The 19,611-nt window shown below is 45.1% G+C and overlaps 1 protein-coding gene across 4 annotated transcripts in view; it reads left to right on the forward strand.

The window, feature by feature from the left end:
• Positions 1-19,611, forward strand: part of DIS3L2 (DIS3 like 3'-5' exoribonuclease 2) — a 362,444-nt gene that overhangs the window by 308,751 nt on the left and 34,082 nt on the right. For all 4 annotated transcript variants that reach the window (XM_061388312.1, XM_061388328.1, XM_061388319.1 and 1 more), the window contains exon 14: positions 7,121-7,200. In XM_061388312.1, the coding sequence (XP_061244296.1) occupies positions 7,121-7,200 (80 nt within the window). The remainder of the gene's footprint in view (positions 1-7,120; positions 7,201-19,611) is intronic.

Consider the following 19,611-nt stretch of genomic DNA (forward strand, 5'->3'; position numbering starts at 1 on the left):
TCTCATGATGTACTCTGCATGTAAGTTAAATAAGCAGGGTGGCAATATATAGCCTTGATGTACTCCTTTCCCAATTTGGAACCAGTTAGTTGTTCCATGTCTTGTTCTAACTGTTGCTTTGACCTGCATACAGATTTCTCAGGAAGCAGGTAAGGTGGTTTGGTATTCCCATCTCTTTAAGAATTTTCCAGAGTTTGTTGTGATCCATACAGTCAAAGGCTTTGGCGTAGTCAATAAAGTGGAAGTAGATGTTTTTCTGGAATTCTCTTGCTTTTTCTGTGATCCTACAGATGTTGGCAATTTGGTCTCTGGTTCCTCTGCCTTTTCTAAATCCAGCTTGAACATCTGGAAGTTCATCGTTCACATACTGTTGAAGCCTGGCTTGGAGAATTTTGAGTACTACTTTGCTAACATGTAAAATGAATGCAATTGTGGAATAGCTTGAACATTCTTTGGCATTGCCTTCCTTTGGGATTGAAATGAAAACTGATCTTTTCCAATCCTGTGGCCAATGCTGAGTTTTCCAAATTTGCTGGCATATTGACTGCAGCACTTTCACAGCATCATCTTTTAGGATTTAAAATAACTCGGCTAGAATTCCATCACCTCCACTAGCTGTGTTCGTAGTGATGCTTCCTAAGGCCCCACTTGACTTCTCATTCCAGGATGTCTGGCTCTAGGTGAGTGATCACACCATCGTGATTATCTGGGTCGTGAAGATCTTTTTTGTACAGTTCTTCTGTGTATTCTTGCCACCTCTTCTTAATGTCTTCTGCTTCTGTCAGGTACATACCATTTCTGTCCTTTATTGAGCCCATCTTTGCATGAAATGTTTCCTTGGTATCTCTAACTTTCTTGAAGAGATCTCTAGTCTTTCCCATTCTGTTGTTTTCCTCTATTTCTTTGCACTGATCACTGAGGAAGGCTTTCTTATCTCTCCTTGCTAGTCTTTGGAACTCTGCATTCAGACTGGTATATCTTTCCTTTTCTCCTTTTCCTTTAGCTTCTCTTCTTTTCTCAGCTATTTGTAAGACCTCCTCAGACAACCATTTTGCCTTTTTGCATTTCTTTTTCTTGGGGATGGTCTTGATCATTGCCTCCTGTACAGTATCACAAACCTTTGTCCATAGTTCTTCAGGCACTCTTTCTATCAGATCTAATTCCTTGAACTTGAATCTATTTGTCACTTACACTGTATAATCATAAGGGATTTCAAATCCAGTAGTCATATGTGGATCTGAGAGTTGGACTATAAAGAAAGCTGAGCGCCAAAGAATTGAGGCTTTTGAACTGTGGTGTTGGAAAAGACTCTTGAGAGTCCCTTGGAGAGCAAGGAGCTCCAATCAGTCCATAAAGGAGATCAGACCTGGGTGTTCATTGGAAGGTTTGATGTTGAAGCTGAAACTCCAATACTTTGGCCACCTGATGCAAAGAGCTGGCTCACTGGAAAAGACCCTGATGATGGGAAAGATTGAAGGCAGGAGGAAAAGGGAATGACAGAGGATGAAATTGTTGGATGGCATCACTGACTCAATGGACATGAGTTTGGGTAGGCTCCGGGAGTTGGTGATGGACAAGGAGGCCTGACGTGCTGCAGTTCATGGAGTTGCAAAGAGTCGGACACAACTGAGTGAACTGAACTGAACTGAGTGATCTGGTGGTTTTCCCTACTTTCTTTAAGTCTGAATTTTGCAATAAGGAGTTCATGATCTATGCCACAGTCAGCTCCCAGTCTTGTTTTTGCTGACTGTAGAGAGCTTCTCCATCTTCAGCTGCAAAGAATATAATCAATCTGTTTTCTGTATTGGCCATCTGGTGATGTCCACGTGTAGAGTCGTTGCTTGTGTTGTTGGAAGAGGGTGTTTGCCATGACCAATGTATTCTCTTGGGAAAACTCTATTAGCCTTTGCCCTGCTTCATTTTGTACTCCAAGGCCAAACTTGCCTGTTACTCCAGGTATCTCTTGACTTCCTACTTTTGCATTCCAGTCCTCTATAATAAAAAGGACATCTTTTTTTGGTGTTAGTTCTAGAAGATTTTGTTGGTCATCATAGAACCGTTCAGCTTCAGCTTCTTCAGCATTAGTGGTTGGGTCATAGACTTGGATTAAGAATTAGGTTTTCCAATTTTCCTCTGTGACTAAGGACAACAGATTTTAACTCATCATGTTTCTCATAAAGACTTTAGAAAATGCAAAGGAAGTCAAGCCATCACTGTTGCAGTCTTGAGAGTCTCTTGGACAGCAAGGAGATCAAACCAGTCAGTCCTAAAGGAAATCAACCCTGAATATTCATCGGAAGGACTGATGCTGAAGCTGAAGCTCCGATACTTTGGCTACCTGATGAAAAGAGCCGACTTATTGGAAAAGACCCTGATGTTAGGAAAGATAGAAGGTAGGGAGAGAAAGGGATGACAGAGTTCAAGATGATTGGAGGGCATCACCAACTCAGTGGACATGAGTTTGAGCAAGCTCCTGGCAATGGTGAAGGACAGGGAAGCCTGGCATGCTGCAGTCCTGGGGGTTGCAAAGAGTTGGACATGAATGAGCAACTGAACAATGACAACAACAATTGCTGTTGCCATTTTGACATTGTTCCTTCCAGTCTTCTATGCCATCTGTGGTTTTTTGTTTTTTTTTTTTTAATGTACTTTTTTGGGGGTATGTGATCAAATATGATTATATTCTTTGCAGCCAAAGATGGAGAAGCTCTACACAGTCAGCAAAAACAAGACTGGGAGCTGACTGGCTCAGACCATGAACTCCTTATTGCCAAATTCAGACTTAAATTGAAGAAAGTGGGGAAAATCACTAGACCATTCAGGTATGACCTAAGTCAAATCCCTTATGATTCTACAGTGGAAGTGAGAAATAGATTTAAGGGACTAGATCTGATAGATAGAGTGCCTGATGAACTATGGACGGAGGTTTGTGACATTGTACAGGAGACAGGGATCAAGACCATCCCCAAGAAAAAGAAATGCAAAAAAGCAAAATGGCTGTCTGAGGAGGCCTTACAAATAGCTGTGAAAAGAAGAGAAGCAAAAAGCAAAGGAGAAAAGGAAAGATATAAGCATCTGAATGCAGAGTTCCAAAGAATAGCAAGGAGATAAGAAAGTCTTCCTCAGAGATCAATGCAAAGAAATAGAGGAAAACAACAGAATGGGAAAGACTAGAGATCTCTTTAAGAATATTAGAGATACCAAGGGAACATTTCATGCAAAGATAGGCTCAATAAAGGACAGAAATGGTATGGACCTAACAGAAGCAGAAGACATTAAGAAGAGGTGGCAAGAATACACAGAAGAACTATACAGAAAATATCTTCACAATCAAGATAATCACGATGGTGTGATCACTCACCTAGAGCCAGACATCCTGGAATGTGAAGTCAAGTGGGCCTTAGAAAGCATCACTATGAACAAAGCTAGTGGAGATGATGGAATTCCAGTGGAGCTATTTCCAATCCTGAAAGATGATGCTGTGAAAGTGCTGCACTCAATATGGCAGCAAATTTGGAAAACTCAGCAGTGGCCACAGGACTGGAAAAGGTCAGTTTTCATTCCAATCCCAAAGAAAAGTAGTGCCAAAGAATGCTCAAACTACCACACAATTGCACTCATCTCACACGCTAGTAAAGTAATGCTCAAAATTTTCCAAGCCAGGCTTCAACAATACGTGAACGGTGAACTTCCAGATGTTCAAGCTGGTTTTAGAAAAGGCAGGGGAACCAGAGATCAAATTGCCAACATCCGCTGGATCATCAAAAAAGCAAGAGTTCCAGAAAAACATCTACTTCCGCTTTATTGACTATGCCAAAGCCTTTGACTGTGTGGATCACGGTAAACTGTGGAAAATTCTGAAAGAGATGGGAATACCAGACCATCTGCCCTGCCTCTTGAGAAACCTATATGCAGGTCAGGAAGCAACAGTTAGAACTGGACATGGAACAACAGACTGGTTCCAAATAGGAAAAGGAGTACGTCAAGGCTGTATATTGTCACCCTGCTTATTTAACTTCTATGCAGAGTACATCATGAGAAATGCTGGGCTGGAAGAAGCACAAGCTGGAATCAAGATTGCTGGGAGAAATATCAATAACCTCAGATATGCAGATGACACCACCCTTATGGCAGAAAATGAAGAGGAACTAAAAAGCCTCTTGATGAAAATGAAAGAGGAGAGTGAAAAAGTTGGCTTAAAGCTCAACATTCAGAAAACAAAGATCATGGCATCTGGTCCCATCACTTCATGGGAAATAGATGGGGAAACAGTGGAAACAGTGTCAGACTTTATTGTTTTGGGCTCCAGAATCACTGCAGATGGTGATTGCAGCCATGAAATTAAAAGACACTTACTCCTTGGAAGGAAAGTTATGACCAACCTAGATAGCATATTCAAAAGCAGAGACATTACTTTGCCAACAAAGGTCCTTCTAGTCAAGGCTATGGTTTTTCCTGTGGTCATGTATGGATGTGAGAGTTGGACTGTGAAGAAAGCTGAGCACCGAAGAATTGATGGTTTTGAACTGTGGTGTTGGAGAAGACTCTTGAGAGTCCTTTGGAGTGCAAGGAGATCCAACCAGTCCATTCTAAAGGAGATCAATTCTGGGTGTTCTTTGGAAGGACTGATGTTGAAGCTGAAACTCCAATACTTTGGCCACCTCATGCGAAGAGTTGACTCATTGGAAAAGACCCTTATGCTGGGAGGGATTGGGGGCATGAGGAGAAGGGGACGAGAGAGGGTGAGATGGCTGGATGGCATCACCGACTTGATGGATGTGAGTTTGAGTGATTCCGGGAGTTAGTGATAGACAGGGAGACCTGGCATGTGGCAATTCATGGGGTCGCAAAGAGTCGGACACAACTGAGCTACTGAACTGAACTGAACTGATCAAATGTGCATCTTGCTTCTTTTCATCTAACCCAAATATTTTCCCAGGTTAATAAAAATTCTTTATAAACCATTTAACAGCCATATGCTATTCTACACCTGACTCTAGTATGGTTTATTTAACTATTCTGCTATTTCTGGTTTTTCGGAGTCTTTCCAATAAATAATACTGAAATAAATAGTTTTTTAAAAAAGAAAACTCTTTCCTCTACATTTATGATACTTTCCCAAGCCATAAATTTGTAACTTGAATCACTGAATCGAAGGCTTTGAAAATTTCTAAACAGTAGAGACTTTGAAATGGACTAAATGTATAGAGACCTGAATTTAGCTACAAAAAGGAAAGTAAAGGGGAAAAAAGGGGTTGTAATTAACAGATATTTGTAAATAACTGTTTTCTGTTTTACTGAACGAGGGCTGGGAAGGTCCAAGCGGCGCTCTGTGGGGAAAACATGCCTTTGACTTGAAGTTCCTGGCTCTATGCGGTGAAGCAGGGCTTGTTTCCGCTTTTGTATTTTCATCTGGGTCAGTGAGAGGACAGGCCATTCCTACAAGCTCATGTCCCTCTAAGGAAGAGGAAAGGCATCCAGAATCTAATGATGCACATCAGTAGTTGTGTCAGCAGCTTTCAGTAAAAAAAGAAACAAAAAGGTATAATAATGTATCCTCCTAACGTGCAGTTAATTTTAGTTAAAAAGTTCCCTGGTGATTTTTTAAAATTTAATTGAACTATTTTGGCCACACTGTGTGGCTTGCAGGATCTTAGATTGAACCCCAGACCATCACAGTAAAGTCACCAAGTCCTAACCACTGGACCTCTAGGGAATTCCCTCCCTAGTGATGTTTAAACCCAGGAAATTTGTAAATCTGATAACTAGCTCTGCATTTGGAAATGTTAGAGCTGCCCTAACCGTCCGGGCCCCAGCAGGACAGACACATCTCACAAAGCTCCAGCTTCTCAGCCACGCCTGAGCACTCCTCTCAGAATCCGGAAAGAAACCAAGACATCATCACCAGAATCCTTGTTCCTGATCTTCCCTAATCAGGAAAAAGCTAAGGAGCGCCTCCAAGTCAACATGGCCAAAATCAGACGTTGGACTGTCTGCCCGTCCCCGCTTTCAGTCCTCCAGCTCAGCAGTGGAACCACCACCTGCCTGGTTGTTTACATCAAAAACCTGAACCATCCTCAACTTCCTGTTTTCTGTCCTCACATTCTCCAGCACTGAATCCATCAGCATATTCTGTCCATTCGGTTCCTGAACCTTTACTCGAGATCTCACATTGTCCGTTTCTCTCCATCTCGCCCACGTGCCGTCTGGACCCAGCCCCATCACCACTCACCCCCACTGCTCAGTCGCCTGCCACAGGGTCTCCTACTTCTGCTGTCCCTGCTGTGGTCTTTTCTCTAATAGACAAAGGTCTTTTCTGTAATAGACAAAGAGATCCTGCTAAAACATAACTTTGGTCGTGTCATCTACCCCTTTCTTAAAACATGTCATAGGCTTCCCTTTGCTAGTAAGGTAAAGGTCAGAAATTCCAACATGGCTGAGAAGGCCCTGCATACCTTGCCCTGGCCTTCCTCTCTAGCATCATTGCCCAATATATGCCCCCCACCCCCAATCCATCCTTCAGCTCCTGCAAGTCTTGCACCCAGGGCTCTGCCAATGAGGGCCCTCTTCTCTCCCCTCCACCTCCATCCTTCCCACTGTCTAGGTAACCCTGTCTTTGCACTTTCCCAGTCTAGGTCAGGTTATTTACCCCTATAGAAGCAAAGGAGGTTTTTTTTTTCCTTCTTCAGAGAACCTATTTAAAGTTTCATATATATATATATATATATATATATATTATATATGTATATAAATGTTTTTTCCATTCATCAGCACAATTATGTGATGGATGTCTGTCTCCTACTAAACCATAGGATCCTCTCTGCTACTCTTCTCTGCTCTTTCCCCATTAGCTCACTCAGGGTCTATCACCAAGTAGGGGCCTTAATAAAAGTTGGTTGCTCACCGAATGGAGAACTTGAGTCCTGGTGACAGTTCTTGACACCCGTGTCCCTGTAAGGTGCAGGCTCTTCCCGGGGCGGGCAGGCCAGGTTCTCCACAACACATCCTCTTGAGGGAAAGTGATTTTGCTTGTTTTCTTGTTGTTTTTCATTTCAGCTGTCAGAATGAACAGAGCACACTGCCTAAAACGTACTCGTTTTTCTCTTCTCTCCTTATGCAGCTAAAGCTGGCTTTCACTCTGGACCACGAGACTGGGTTGCCTCAAGGATGTCATGTCTACGAGTACCGAGACAGCAATAAGTAAGCCACTCTGTGGGAAAGTTTGTCGCCTGACCCTGTCCTGTGGAGGTAGCACCCCTGGGCTTCCGTGTACGCGGCCTCCCTGACTAAGAGATTCTCAGGGAGGCAGTCACACTTTTTGTGACTGTACTAGAAAAGAGCTGGCACAGAAGTATTTCTCCTGTAAAATCTCTTTTGCCCTTCTGTATAGGGTGTGAAAATACTTGTGTCAGAACAGATGTAATGTATTAGAAGTATTGGGTTGGCTGAAAGATTAGTGCAGGGCTTACAGGAAGACCCAAACGAGGTTTGTAGCCAACCCAATATATTCCAAAGCGAACCTTCCTTTCCAGGCTCCAGCTCTTCTTGACCCCACACCCCTACTTCATCTCTAATCATGTGCTTGCTTACTGGGTTCACTGTGTGCCTTTTGTTGAAGTTCAGTCTGACTATACTGTTTATAGGAGTTTGTTGCGATAGTCCGCCTGCCTTGTGAATTTGTTTTCAATTTTTTAAAATAACTTTTAATGGAATATAGTTGATTTACAATGTTGTGTTAGTTTCTCCTGTCCAACAAAGTGAATCAGTTTTCCATATACATACATCCACTCTTTTTTTAGATTCTTTTCCCATATAGGTCATGACGGAGTAATGAGCGGAGTTCCCTGTGCTATATAGTACTTTCTTGTCTATTTTATATATAGTAGTGTGGGTATGTCAATCCCAATCTCCCAATGTATCCCTCCTCCTTACCTTGGGAATTTTAGAGATGGGCCATTCATGGGTACCTACTGAGGTTTAAGTTTGTGACCTTGTCCAAAGATGGCTCCTGGCATAGTTTTATACACTTCTTTTCTTCATCACAGACTGCCTCCTTGACTGCGTGTGTTTGTCTGTGGGACAGTGAAAGTGGTGATGAGTGAGGTGAGGGGTGTGCCCTGAAGAAGACAATGAGTGTGATGAATGGCGAAGGCAGCTACCATTGAGCACCTACTGTGTGTATCACGGACGAGGGATCAGTCAGTTCAGTTTCGTCACTCAGTTGTGTCCGACTCTTTGCGACTCCATGGACTGCAGCACGCCAGGCTTCCCTGTCCATCACCAACTCCCAGAGTTTACTCAAACTCATGTCCATTGAGTCGGTGATGCCGTCCAACCATCTCATCCTCTGTCATCCCCTTCTCCTCCTGCCCTCAATCTTTCCCAGCACCAGAGTCTTTTCCAGTGAGTCAGCTCTTTGCATCAGGTGGCCAAAGTAGTGGAGTTTCAGCTTCAATATCAGTCCTTCCAATGAACACCCAGGACTGATTTCCTTTAGGATGGACTGGTTGGATCTCTTTGCAGTCCAAGGGACTCTCAAGAGTCTTATCCAACACCACAGTTCAAAAGCATCAATTCTTCGATGCTCAGCTTTCTTTATAGGCCAATTCTCACATCCATACATGACTACTAGAAAAACCATAGCTGTGACTAAACGGACTAGTCGAGGGATAGTACTGTAATTAAGTGTTATCCCACTTAATTCTCATGATAACCTGAAGAATTTTCTTCTATTACTATTGTATTTGCAGAAACTGAGGTCTAGGGAATGTAAGTAACTTGTTTAAGGTCACTTGCCACAGCTGAGTGAGGCAGAGTCAACATTATCACATTAACTCTGGGAAGAAAATAGATGAAAGACAACTGATGTCCCAAGGTGCTACTCAGTGATGACAAGAACCCAAACCGGTTAGTTTTGGGTCAAATAGACACATGCCAATGGAACCTTCTAGAAGAAAACTTGCATCTTCCTCAAGAACTCTTGCTCTGTTATTGGTGGCAGATGGGTTACTGAGTGCCTTCAAGACCAAATCTCCATTCAGATTACTTTCAAAGTGTTACTCGTCTTTGTAATTTATCCTTAGGCGAATGCTATCCTAAGCTATCTTGTACCCGCAATTCCCACCAAATCAGTCATTCAGGAAAGTTGACCAAGCATCCTTTAACACCATCACTCTTATTGGATGGCTCTGTTTCTGGAAAACAGTTGCAGGATTTCTAGGCCATTGTGTGAGAAGGCAGCCATTCACATGACAGATTGTGGCCCCAGAAACACAATGGTGTCAGGTTCATGGCCTGACTCTCTGCTCTTTGGAAATAAGGTTGGCAGAGTTTCTGTTCAGTGGGAGAAGGGCAGTAGCTTGAAGTCCGTGTCTGAGCAGTTCAGAGGTGTGGTGACAACAACTTACATTGGCCTAATCCCCAATTCTGATAACTAGCATGTTATCAGACAAAGCAATGTAGGAGAGAATGTAGGAGTTGTGAGTATTGATAAGCTTTGACTGAAGACCTGTAAGAGAAAGCCTTTGTGTAGGAAACTGGGTAGGAGCCATGATCTCAGGAAGTGTGACAGATGCCTCGGTGGCCCCCTCTTGCTCCTCTTAGAGGCAGACTTGGGGTTCATTCTCAACCTGTGGACAAGTTTTCTAGCCTCCCTGAGCCTCAAGTTTTTTTTTATCTCTTAAGAGCAATGGGATTAATGATACTTTTCTGATATGATTGTCTTGGGGATTCAATGGGGTGACATTGTAGCCCGCCTAGCGCATAGAATGCCTGCAGTGTTGATGGCCTCTCCTTCCCAAACAGAAAAATCATCTCGTGACTTCCCTTCTGTTTTCCCAGTGCCAGCAGGGCTGCCTCCGTGAGCTACGGCTGCAGCTTGCAGAGTACTGACTGGGGCAGAAGCTGGTGCACATGCCTCTTGCAGGCCTCAGCCGTGAGCACTCTGTCTGAAGGCAGACTAGACTCCTCTCCCCACTGTGACCTTGAAGTCAAGTGTGGAGAACCCCCTGAGCTTGGCTGAGACATTCTCCTCTCTCCCCTGGCTCTGCCCTGTCTGTGTTTCTCTGTTCACTTTCAGGGACAATTCCTCGACTGCCTGAATCTCAACAGTGGTGTTTAGGAAGTGAGATTTCAGCCCAGCCCCTAAGGGACTCATTTTGTCTCAGCCAAAAAAATGAAGGCAACAGCAGCAGAGAAATAAGGTTCTATGTATAAAAGAAACTAGTGAATATTGTTGTTGTTTCAGTCCATCAGTCTCGCCCGACTCTTTTTGTGACCCCGTGGACTGTAGCCTACCAGGCTCCTCTGTCCGTGGGATTTCCCAGGCAAGAATAGTGGAGTGGGTAGCCATTCCCTCCTCTAAGGGATCTTACCGACCCAAGGATCAAATTCAGGTCTCCTGCATTGCAGGCAGATTCTTTACTGCTAAGCCACCAGGGGGAAGCCCCAGCTGAATATTAGTTGGGTACAATTAATTATTAAAACTCCTACTTTTATCTGGGTATTCCCTGCAATATAATTTGCAATCATTTTAGTATTTATCACTGCCAAATGCAATCCGTAAGCACTGAGTAATGCAATCTGAGTAAGTACTGAGGCTCTCAGTTCTCCCCAGTGGTCTTTCCCATCAGATGGAATAGCTTTGAAAATAGGCACTCTGCTTTTCTGCTCCCTGGGCTCTTGTATCCACGTCCTTTCCTAGAACATCTTAGTAGCCCCAATCCATGATTCCACGTCATGCCATTCTCCTTCTCCATGAAGAAGTTCCTTTTGGCCTCCAGGCTCCAGGGAAAACAGACCCTCAGACTTGTCCAATATCCAGTAGGACTTCAACTCTGGAGGGCACAATTCTCAGGTAAATATTCTTTTTTTTTTTTTAAGTTTTCCTTTTCAATATTCGTTTTATCTGGCCACACCACCAGGTCTTAGTTGCGGCATGTGGGATCTTCAGTTGTGGCATGTGGGATCTAGTTCCCTGACCAAGGATTGAACTTGCATTGGGAGCATGGAGTCTTAGCCACTGGACCACCAGGGAAGTCCCCAGATAAACATTCTTAAAGCTCTGAGATCATTAGGGGAAAGAAGCTGCCCTCTTGTGCCTCAGGTTAGATTAGTAAAGCCTTCTCCTCCAATTATTCTGCCAGCCTCCCGAGGCTGTTCAAATCTGCATCTAAGGGGTGTGAGGCCTCTGTCTCCCCACTGCCCTTCACAGCCCATACACCTGTAGACCACCTTCTTTTTCTCTGTTACAGAAACTTCACCTGCCTTTAGTATGAAATCCAGTGAAGCCAGAGCTGATTCAGTCATGTTCCTCAAACTGGGTTTTGGAGATCTCTTCCTAGAGCAAGGAACAGGCCTCAAAGGGTGAACAAGTGATTGATGAGAATTCAGTTCAACATTTAGTAAGCCCCTACTCCAGGCAGTATATGTGTGTGTGAGGCGCTACGGAAACAAAGATAAATCAAGCCTGGCCCGTGACTTCAAAGCGGTTGTTGCTTAGTCGCTAAGTCATTTCCAACACTTTTGCAACCCTATGGACTGCAGCCTGTCAGGTTCCTCTGTCCATGGGATTTCCCAGGCAAGAATACTGGAGTGGGTTCCTATTTCCTTCCCCACGGGATCTTCCTGACCCAGGGATTGAACCCACGTCTGTTACATCACCTGCGTTGGCAGGCAGGTTCTCTACCACTAGCACCGCCTGGAAAGTCCACTGCTCTGCTGATAGCTGTTTATAGTCTGCTTTTTGAAACTCCATTCTGATTTGAGTGTTTAGTTTTTTATTTTTAATTTTTAGGTGTTATATTTGGAGCTTTTTAAAAATCAGCCTATTTTTTTTTTCCTGTTCTTTTTGTGTGTCCTAGTTTTTCACTATTTCTATTCTTTCATCTCTTCTAGTTATTTTGATTATACTTATTTTATAACCCCTTTCTGATTGTTCACTTATTTCTACTTCTAAGAGTACCTGTTCTCCCAAACGTGGTCGCTGAGGATTTGGCTTTAGGGTGGTTCATTTCCTCACATGGTTTGTTCTGTTTTTTCAGATCATCTTAAGTGGGGATTGTGTTCTCTGCGTGAGCCCCATATGTTCCTGGGTTGTGCGTGTGTCTTTTGCTGCTTTGGCATTTATTCTTCTGGGACCCCAAGAGTTCCATAGGTCTTGCCAGTTTGACATTAACCTCTTGGTTTAGGATTCCCAGAAGTTGGGTGGTGTGCATTCAGCCTCCACACCCACAGGCGGTCCAGGCTTGCTTGGGATCCCCACCCCAGAAAGGAGCGCCTCCCCTCTGCTTCACCTACAGATGTTCCTCTGGGCTGCTCAAGAGGGCTTCCTGATCCCTGTTCGAAGACCAGCAGCCCTTCCTGGGTCCTGGCTTTCTGCGGGCCTCTCAGTTCCAGCTTCCAGCCAGATGGTCTCCCTTCTATGGGCATTAAAACCTTCGCTCCTATAACTGTATCAGGGTATCATACTCCCAGCTCCCCTTTGCTCTGGTAATGATTACTGCTTTGACTTAGTTTCCTCTTCATTTCAAGCAACTGGCCATTTTCCCTTCTTTCTTTCATGCTCAGTCGTACACTTCAGTCAGTTCGGTCGCTCAGTCATGTCCAACTCTTTGAGATCCCATGGACTGCAGCACGCCAGGCCTCCCTGTCCATCACCAACTCCCAGAGCTTGTTCAAACTCATGTCCATCGAGTCAGTGATGCCATCCAACCATCTCATCCTCTGTCATCCCCTTCTCCTCCAGTCATACACTTAGATGATTCTTTTGGAGTATCTCGTCCATCTTTTCCATGCGTTTGTGTTGGGAAAGAGGTCTACCTCAGTTCAGTCTTGTCAGAAACCGTAAGTCGAAATAAACTTTGTAAAATGTGACCCATTCATTCAACAAGCATACAGAGAGTTTCTGCGGGACACCAGTACAGAACTAGTCATTGAGGCTAGAGAGCTGAATGAACACTCATGTGATCCTGAGGGGCTAGTGGGAGGGACTGGGTACCACCAGCTCTGTGATGGGATGCCTACCCACTCCAGCAAACCCATCTTCCAGCCCTGCCTGACACCTCAAGCCTGCCATGTCCATGGTGTGTCTGGGTGATGGGGCCACGCCCTGCTTCTAGAACACAGCTCTTTCCCACCACCCCTTACGCCCATCTGGGTAACTTCTACTTCTCCTTTCACCCTCAGCGAAGCGTCACTTCTTCGGGGAAGCCATTCCAACCCCTGACAGCCATCATGAAAGGCTGAATCACAAGTGCCATCTGAGTGGTCCTGTGCCCCTCCTGCCTGGCTCTGCTCCAGCCTTCAGTGCACTCCAGGTGCTGGTTGGCTTGTCTGCTGCCTCCTCCTGGGCTGAGTTCTTTTAAGGTCGAGGCCTTGATTGGTTTGTTTCAGCACCCCTAGAGCCTAGCCCAGGACCTGGCACATACTGCTTGACGAAGGGATTGGGGGACCTAATTGAATCCTTTTAGAGAAGCAGCCTGGCTCCTGAGAAGTCAAATCTCTTTCCAGCCTTTGTCTTTTCTTTCTTTCTTTCTTTCTTTTTTTTTGTGGGATTATCTTGAGGATTACATTATGTCTGACGTCAGGGAAAACTGTCTCCTTGGATAGTTTATGAATTCTGAAGAACTAACACATAGAAGAAACAGGCTGCAAAAACTTCACTTGACTGTGTAAATATAGAGTAATTATAGTTACTTACATCACTCCGTACCATTTTTTGCCTGATGGGGGGCATAGTAATCATTATAAAGAGCATTAAATATGCCAAGCATACTTGCAGAAGCTGAGCTGAATTGCAAGGCTGCACTTCACTCATGACCTCTAGAATTTCTGATCCATGCAGCCTGACTATGGTAGAGGCGACCATCTCCTGAACACCCACAGCACACCTGCCCTGGGCTAGGGGCTGTGACCCCAAACCATCCAAGACAGATCTTAATTTTTATACCTTTATAGATTTTTTTAAAAGTCAACGAGGTTATATTATTTTCACAGTTTTAGCAGATTAAATAAAACAAGGCTGAGAGAGAGGTTAACCTGCCCTGGGTCGCACTATGGTCAAGAGCAGAGCCTGGATTTCACTCTAGTTCTAGCAGATTCCAGAGCTCATTGTGCCCTGTTCCTGTGAAGGAGAGGGGTGGGGAAAGGAGGCCAGGTGGGCAGAGTGTAGCCCACAGGGCCGTCCTCAGGGGCCAGTCTGCCTGGGGACCCCTGCCCTGCCCAGTCACCCCTGGGAACACAGAACCAGAGGGCCAAGACGGGGCCCTGTGTCTGGACGGGGCTTCTGGTGACAGCCACTGCTCACCCCTTGCCCTTTTAATTCACTTCTTCCTCTGCTCGGGACTCGTCCTCATCCCTCACCTAAATAAGCAGATGGAATATTTCCCAGCAGCCCTGACAACTTCAGATGAACACAAACCCTTCTCAGCATTTCCAGGACCTTGGAAATGACACTCTGTGTCTGCACCTCGGACCCGAGGCCAGTTCCTCGGAGCAATGTAACGGGCGGGGGCCGGGGGGGGGGGAGGGCGGGGCGTGGCCTGCAGACCTCACACTGACACTGCCTGTTTAGAATGAAGAATGCCTTTCTTGTTCCTGGTGAAGCCCTTGTTGAGGAGAAAGGGGAGCTGGAAACCAAAGGTGACGGGGGTCGGGGGGGGGGGGGGCGGGGCGCGGGTGGTGAGGAGAGGTCTGGGAGGAAGTTGGAGGCAACTGAGCCAGAGAAAGGTGCCAGCAGTCAGCTCACAGGGCAAGCCTGCAGCTGCGGCGTGTGTGTTGGAGTTGGCCACTTGCAGGGCAGGTGTGCACTCACTGCCTCCATCGCAGCCTGGAGTGTCGGCCTGTGGTGTGTGCAGGCCCTACTCCTGCCTCAGCCTCTGGAGTAAAGATGGTGATGGGCGAGGGCTGTGCTCCTCTGCTGTCACACCGCGCAGAGAGATTGGGGCGGGGTGGGGGGCTCCTTTCCCTCCCACCACCCCACTCCGGGCAAGAATGATATCCTGGGTGCCCAGATACAGTGTTTTGTTGGACCTCAGTCTTCCCTATAGGAAGGAAAGGGGGTATGAACACTCCTGCCTAAGACAAAAGGAAGCCAGGTCCCTAAGAGGTGCCCCGCCCCAGGTCAAGCTGTAAACTGGAGGAGAGCCAGCCAGCCGGCTCCTCTCCCTGGGAATCTGCCTCAGCCACGTGATACACAGCAGGGTGGGGCCTGAACAGCTGCACAGAGTGGGCCCTGGGGCAGGGAGGGCAACCAGGCCTGGGTCAGTGAGGCTGCCTCCCACGTGGCTTATGTTACCTCTGGGTTACTGTCACCTGCTCTCCTACCAAGGCAGTGCAGCCCACAGGTGGCAGGGCAGGGCACCTCTTGCTCAGCTGTGTTGAGTCAGCATCCTTTCCCTACCTCCAGGGAGAGTGGGGGAGGACTGGAGCCTGAGGCCATGCTGTGAAGCACTGAATTCTTCAGCAGAGATTTCCTGGGGTGGCTGGGCCAGGGCGCTCAGCCCCTGATGGAAACCCCCAGCCCTTCGGCTCCTGCTGGCATTCTAAAGGGCAGAAGCAACTAGAGTGAGGAAGTGTGGAAGCCAGCGGCTGTGGGGACATTGCAGTGGACAGCGGCCGGGTGCAGACACAGCCTGTACACTGGCCCATGTCTCAGCGTGTAGTGTGGCTTAATCCCGCTGCACTATTGTCTTCCATAGTCCACACACTGGAAAATAGATTCTTACATAAACTCATTTTTGAACTTTGACATGCACAGAGAAAAGTGCACAAGCCATGTTCATCTGGTTCGTAGAGTATTAAAAAACAAACACACCACGTAGCTATCGCCCGGATCAAGAACTAGAACATTTTCTGCATACCCCTCTGTCCTCCAGAAAGGAATCCACCATCATACCTTCGAACACTGTAGATTAGTTTTGCCAGTTTTGAACTTCATTGCTCAGTTTCTCAGTCGTGTCCGACTCTGCTTATCCCGTGGACTGCAGTGCACCAGGCCTCCTTGTCCTTCACTATCTCTGAGAGTTTGCTCAGATTCACATGCATTGAGTTGCCGACGCCATCCACCTGTATGAATGGAATCATTTGGCATCTTCTCTTCTGCGTCTTTCTTCTTTCACATTTGTGTTTGTGAGAATTCATCTTTGTTGCTGCACATGGTTCTAGTTCATTCATTTTCATTACTGTAAGACTTCCTTTGCATAAATACATTGTAATTGATCCAATCTGCATTAATTCAGTCAGCATTTGGGTTGCTTCCAATTTGGTCCCAATTTGTATAAATAATTATGTTTATACATGTCTTTTGGTGCACACATTTCTTTGGAGCATATACCTGGGAGTGAAACTGCTAACTCAAAGAAAATCCCCACTTTGGTGGGTATTATCAAACAATTTTCCCAAGTGGCTGACCAGTGTGACACTCCCACAGCAGCATATGAGATTTCATATATGTATTGGAGCGCCTTTTCAAATTTTGTGCCCATTACTCTTCTGGGTTTTCCATTTTTCTTGTTGACTTACCCTTCTCTCTATTCTGGGTATGAGTCCTTTGTTAGTTATCCATGTTGCTAATATCTTCTTCTACTCACTCTCTTTGGTGGTGTTTAAATGAACAGAACTTCTTTATTTCAGTGTAGTTCAGTGTATCAGTTTTTTTCTTTATGGTTAATTCTTCTTATATCCCTTTTAAGAAAACTCTGTAAAAATCATGAAGACATGTTTGTGTTAGAGTTCTCTAAGAAAATCCATAGGACATATATATTTATATTTGCACTTATATTTGTATGTATGTAAAAGAAGATTTGTTATGAGGGATTGGCTCATTTGATTATGTAGCCTGAGAAGTCCCATGACCTGCTGTCTGTAAGCTGGAGATCAGAAAGGCTGGTGGTAGAATTTAGTGGAGTCTGATGGGAGATGGGGAAACAGTGTCAGACTTTATTTTTGGGGGCTCCAAAATCACTGCAGATGGTGATTGCAGCCATGAAATTAAAAGACGCTTACTCCTTGGAAGAAAAGTTATGACCAACCTAGATAGTATATTCAAAAGCAGAGACATTACTTTGCCAACAAAGGTCCATCTAGTCAAGGCTATGGTTTTTCCAGTGGTCACGTATGGATGTGAGAGTTGGACTGTGAAGAAAGCTGAGCACCGAAGAATTGATGCTTTGGAACTGTGGTGTTGGAGAAGACTCTCGAGAGTCCTTTGGAGTGCAAGGAGATCCAACCAGTCCATTCTAAAGGAGATCAGTCCTGGGTGTGCATTGGAAGGACTGATGCTAAAGCTGAAACTCCAATATTTTGGCCACCTCATGAGAAGAGTTGACTCATTGGAAAAGACCCTGATGCTGGGAGGGATTGGGGGCAGGAGGAGTAGGGGACAACAGAGGATGGCCTCGCCGACTCGATGGACATGAGTTTGAGTGAACTCCGAGAGTTGGTGATGGACAGGGAGGCCTGGCGTGCGATTCATGGGGTCGCAAAGACTTGGACACGACTGAGCGGCTGAACTGAACTGAACTGAACTGAAGGCCTGAGAACCAGGAATGTCAGTGGTAAATCACAGTCTGCAGACAGGAGTAGATGAGATGGTGAGCAGTGAGAGGAACGAACTCACTTTGCACACTTTTGTTCTATTCAGGCCTCCCACACTGGGGAGGGCAATCCACTTTATCCAGTTCTGCTCACAGACAACCAGAAACACACCCTCACAGACGCACGTGGAATAATGTTTCATCTGGGCTCTCTGTGGTCTGTCTGGTTGACACATGCAATTAACCATCTAAATGTTCTTATATTATCTTCTAGAAGCTCTATTGTTTTACTTTTTCTATTTTATACCCATAATCTTTTCAAAATTGAGTTTTGAATATGGAACAGCAAGTTTCTTTTGTTTCCATATGGGCATCTAATCAACCCAGCAGCATTCCCACTGCTCTCCAGGGTCACCTTCATCAAATGGAGGGTCCCTATCCACACAGGTCTGTGTCTGCACTCTGTTCTGTTCCACTGATCTACAGGTCTCTTCCTGTACCAATACCACACTGTCTTAATCATTGTACCTTTGTTAAAAGTCTCGATATTCAGTAGAGTTAGACTTTCCACCTTGCTCCTCCTCGGCTAAGAGCACTGAGGCTATTCTTGGCCTTTCCGTTGCCATGTAAATTATAGAATCAGATTTTCAGTTGCCACACATATGCACACACACTTGCTGAGATTTATTTTGAGATTGCTTTGGATCTATAAATCAATCTGAAGAAAAAATGAACCCTTTTATGATTGTCTTATTCTCCATGGTATATCCCACTCTTTACTTCAGTTCATTTCAGTTCAGTCATTCAGTCATGTCTGACTCCCCGTGACCCCATGAATCACAGCACGCCAGGCCTCCCTGTCCATCACCAACTTCCGGAGTTCACTCAGACTCACGTCCATCGAGTCAGTGATGCCATCCAGCCATCTCATCTTCTGTCGTCCCCTTTTTTCCTGTTCCCAATCCCTCCCAGCATCAGAGTCTTTTCCAATGAGTCAACTCTTCGCAAGAGGTGGCCAAAGTATTGGAGTTTCAGCTTTAGCATCATTCCTTCCAAAGAACACCCAGGACTGATCTCCTTTAGAATGGACTGGTTGGACCTCCTTGCAGTCCAAGAGACTCTCAAGAGTCTTCTCCAGCACCACAGTTCAAAAGCATCAATTCTTCGGCACTCAGCTTTCTTCACAGTCCAACTCTCACATCCATACATGACCACAGGAAAAACCATAGCCTTGACTAGATGAACCTTTGTTGGCAAAGTAATGTCTCTGCTTTTGAATATGCTATCTAGGTTGGTCATAACTTTCCTTCCAAGGAGTAAGGGTCTTTTAATTTCATGGCTGCAGTCACCATTTGCAGTGATTTTGGAGCCCAAAAAAATAATGTCTGACACTGTTTCCACTGTTTCCCCATCTATTTCCCATGAAATGATGGGACCAGATGCCATGATCTTAGTTTTCTGAATGTTGAGCTTTAAGCCAACTTTTTCACTCTCCTCTTTCACCTTCATCAAGAGGCTTTTTAGTTCCTCTTCACTTTCTGCCATAAGGGTGGTGTCATCTGCATATCTGAGGTTATTAGGTCTTCTTTAATTTTCCTCAGTAATTTTTTATAAACTTTTATACAGTAGTCTTCTTGTCTCTCATTAGATTTATTCCTAGGTATTTAGTATTTGTGATACTATTTAAAATTTAAAATACTATTTAAAATTTATACATGTCCTTTTCTGTTTGTTGCTGAGGTATGGAAAGACAGTTCATTTTTATTGACCCTGTATCCAGTGACCTTGCCAAATTTGTTTATTCAAACCATTCATTTATAGATTCTTTCTGGTTTTTTCTGTGCCCAGTCTTTTTTCTTTCCAGTATCAGACCATTTGTTTCTTTTTCTTGCCTTATGGTGCTCAGTTCAATTCAGTTCAGTCGCTCAGTCGTGTCCGACTCTTCGCAAGCCCATGAATCGCAGCACGCCAGGCCTCCCTGTCCATCACCAACTCCCAGAGTTCACTCAAACTCAAGTGCATCGAGTCTGTGATGCCATCCAGCCATCTCATCCTCTGTCGTCCCCTTCTCCTCCTG

The sequence above is a fragment of the Bos javanicus genome, chromosome 2 (genome assembly GCF_032452875.1).
Source record: "Bos javanicus breed banteng chromosome 2, ARS-OSU_banteng_1.0, whole genome shotgun sequence".
Classification (NCBI taxonomy): Eukaryota; Metazoa; Chordata; class Mammalia; order Artiodactyla; family Bovidae; genus Bos; species Bos javanicus.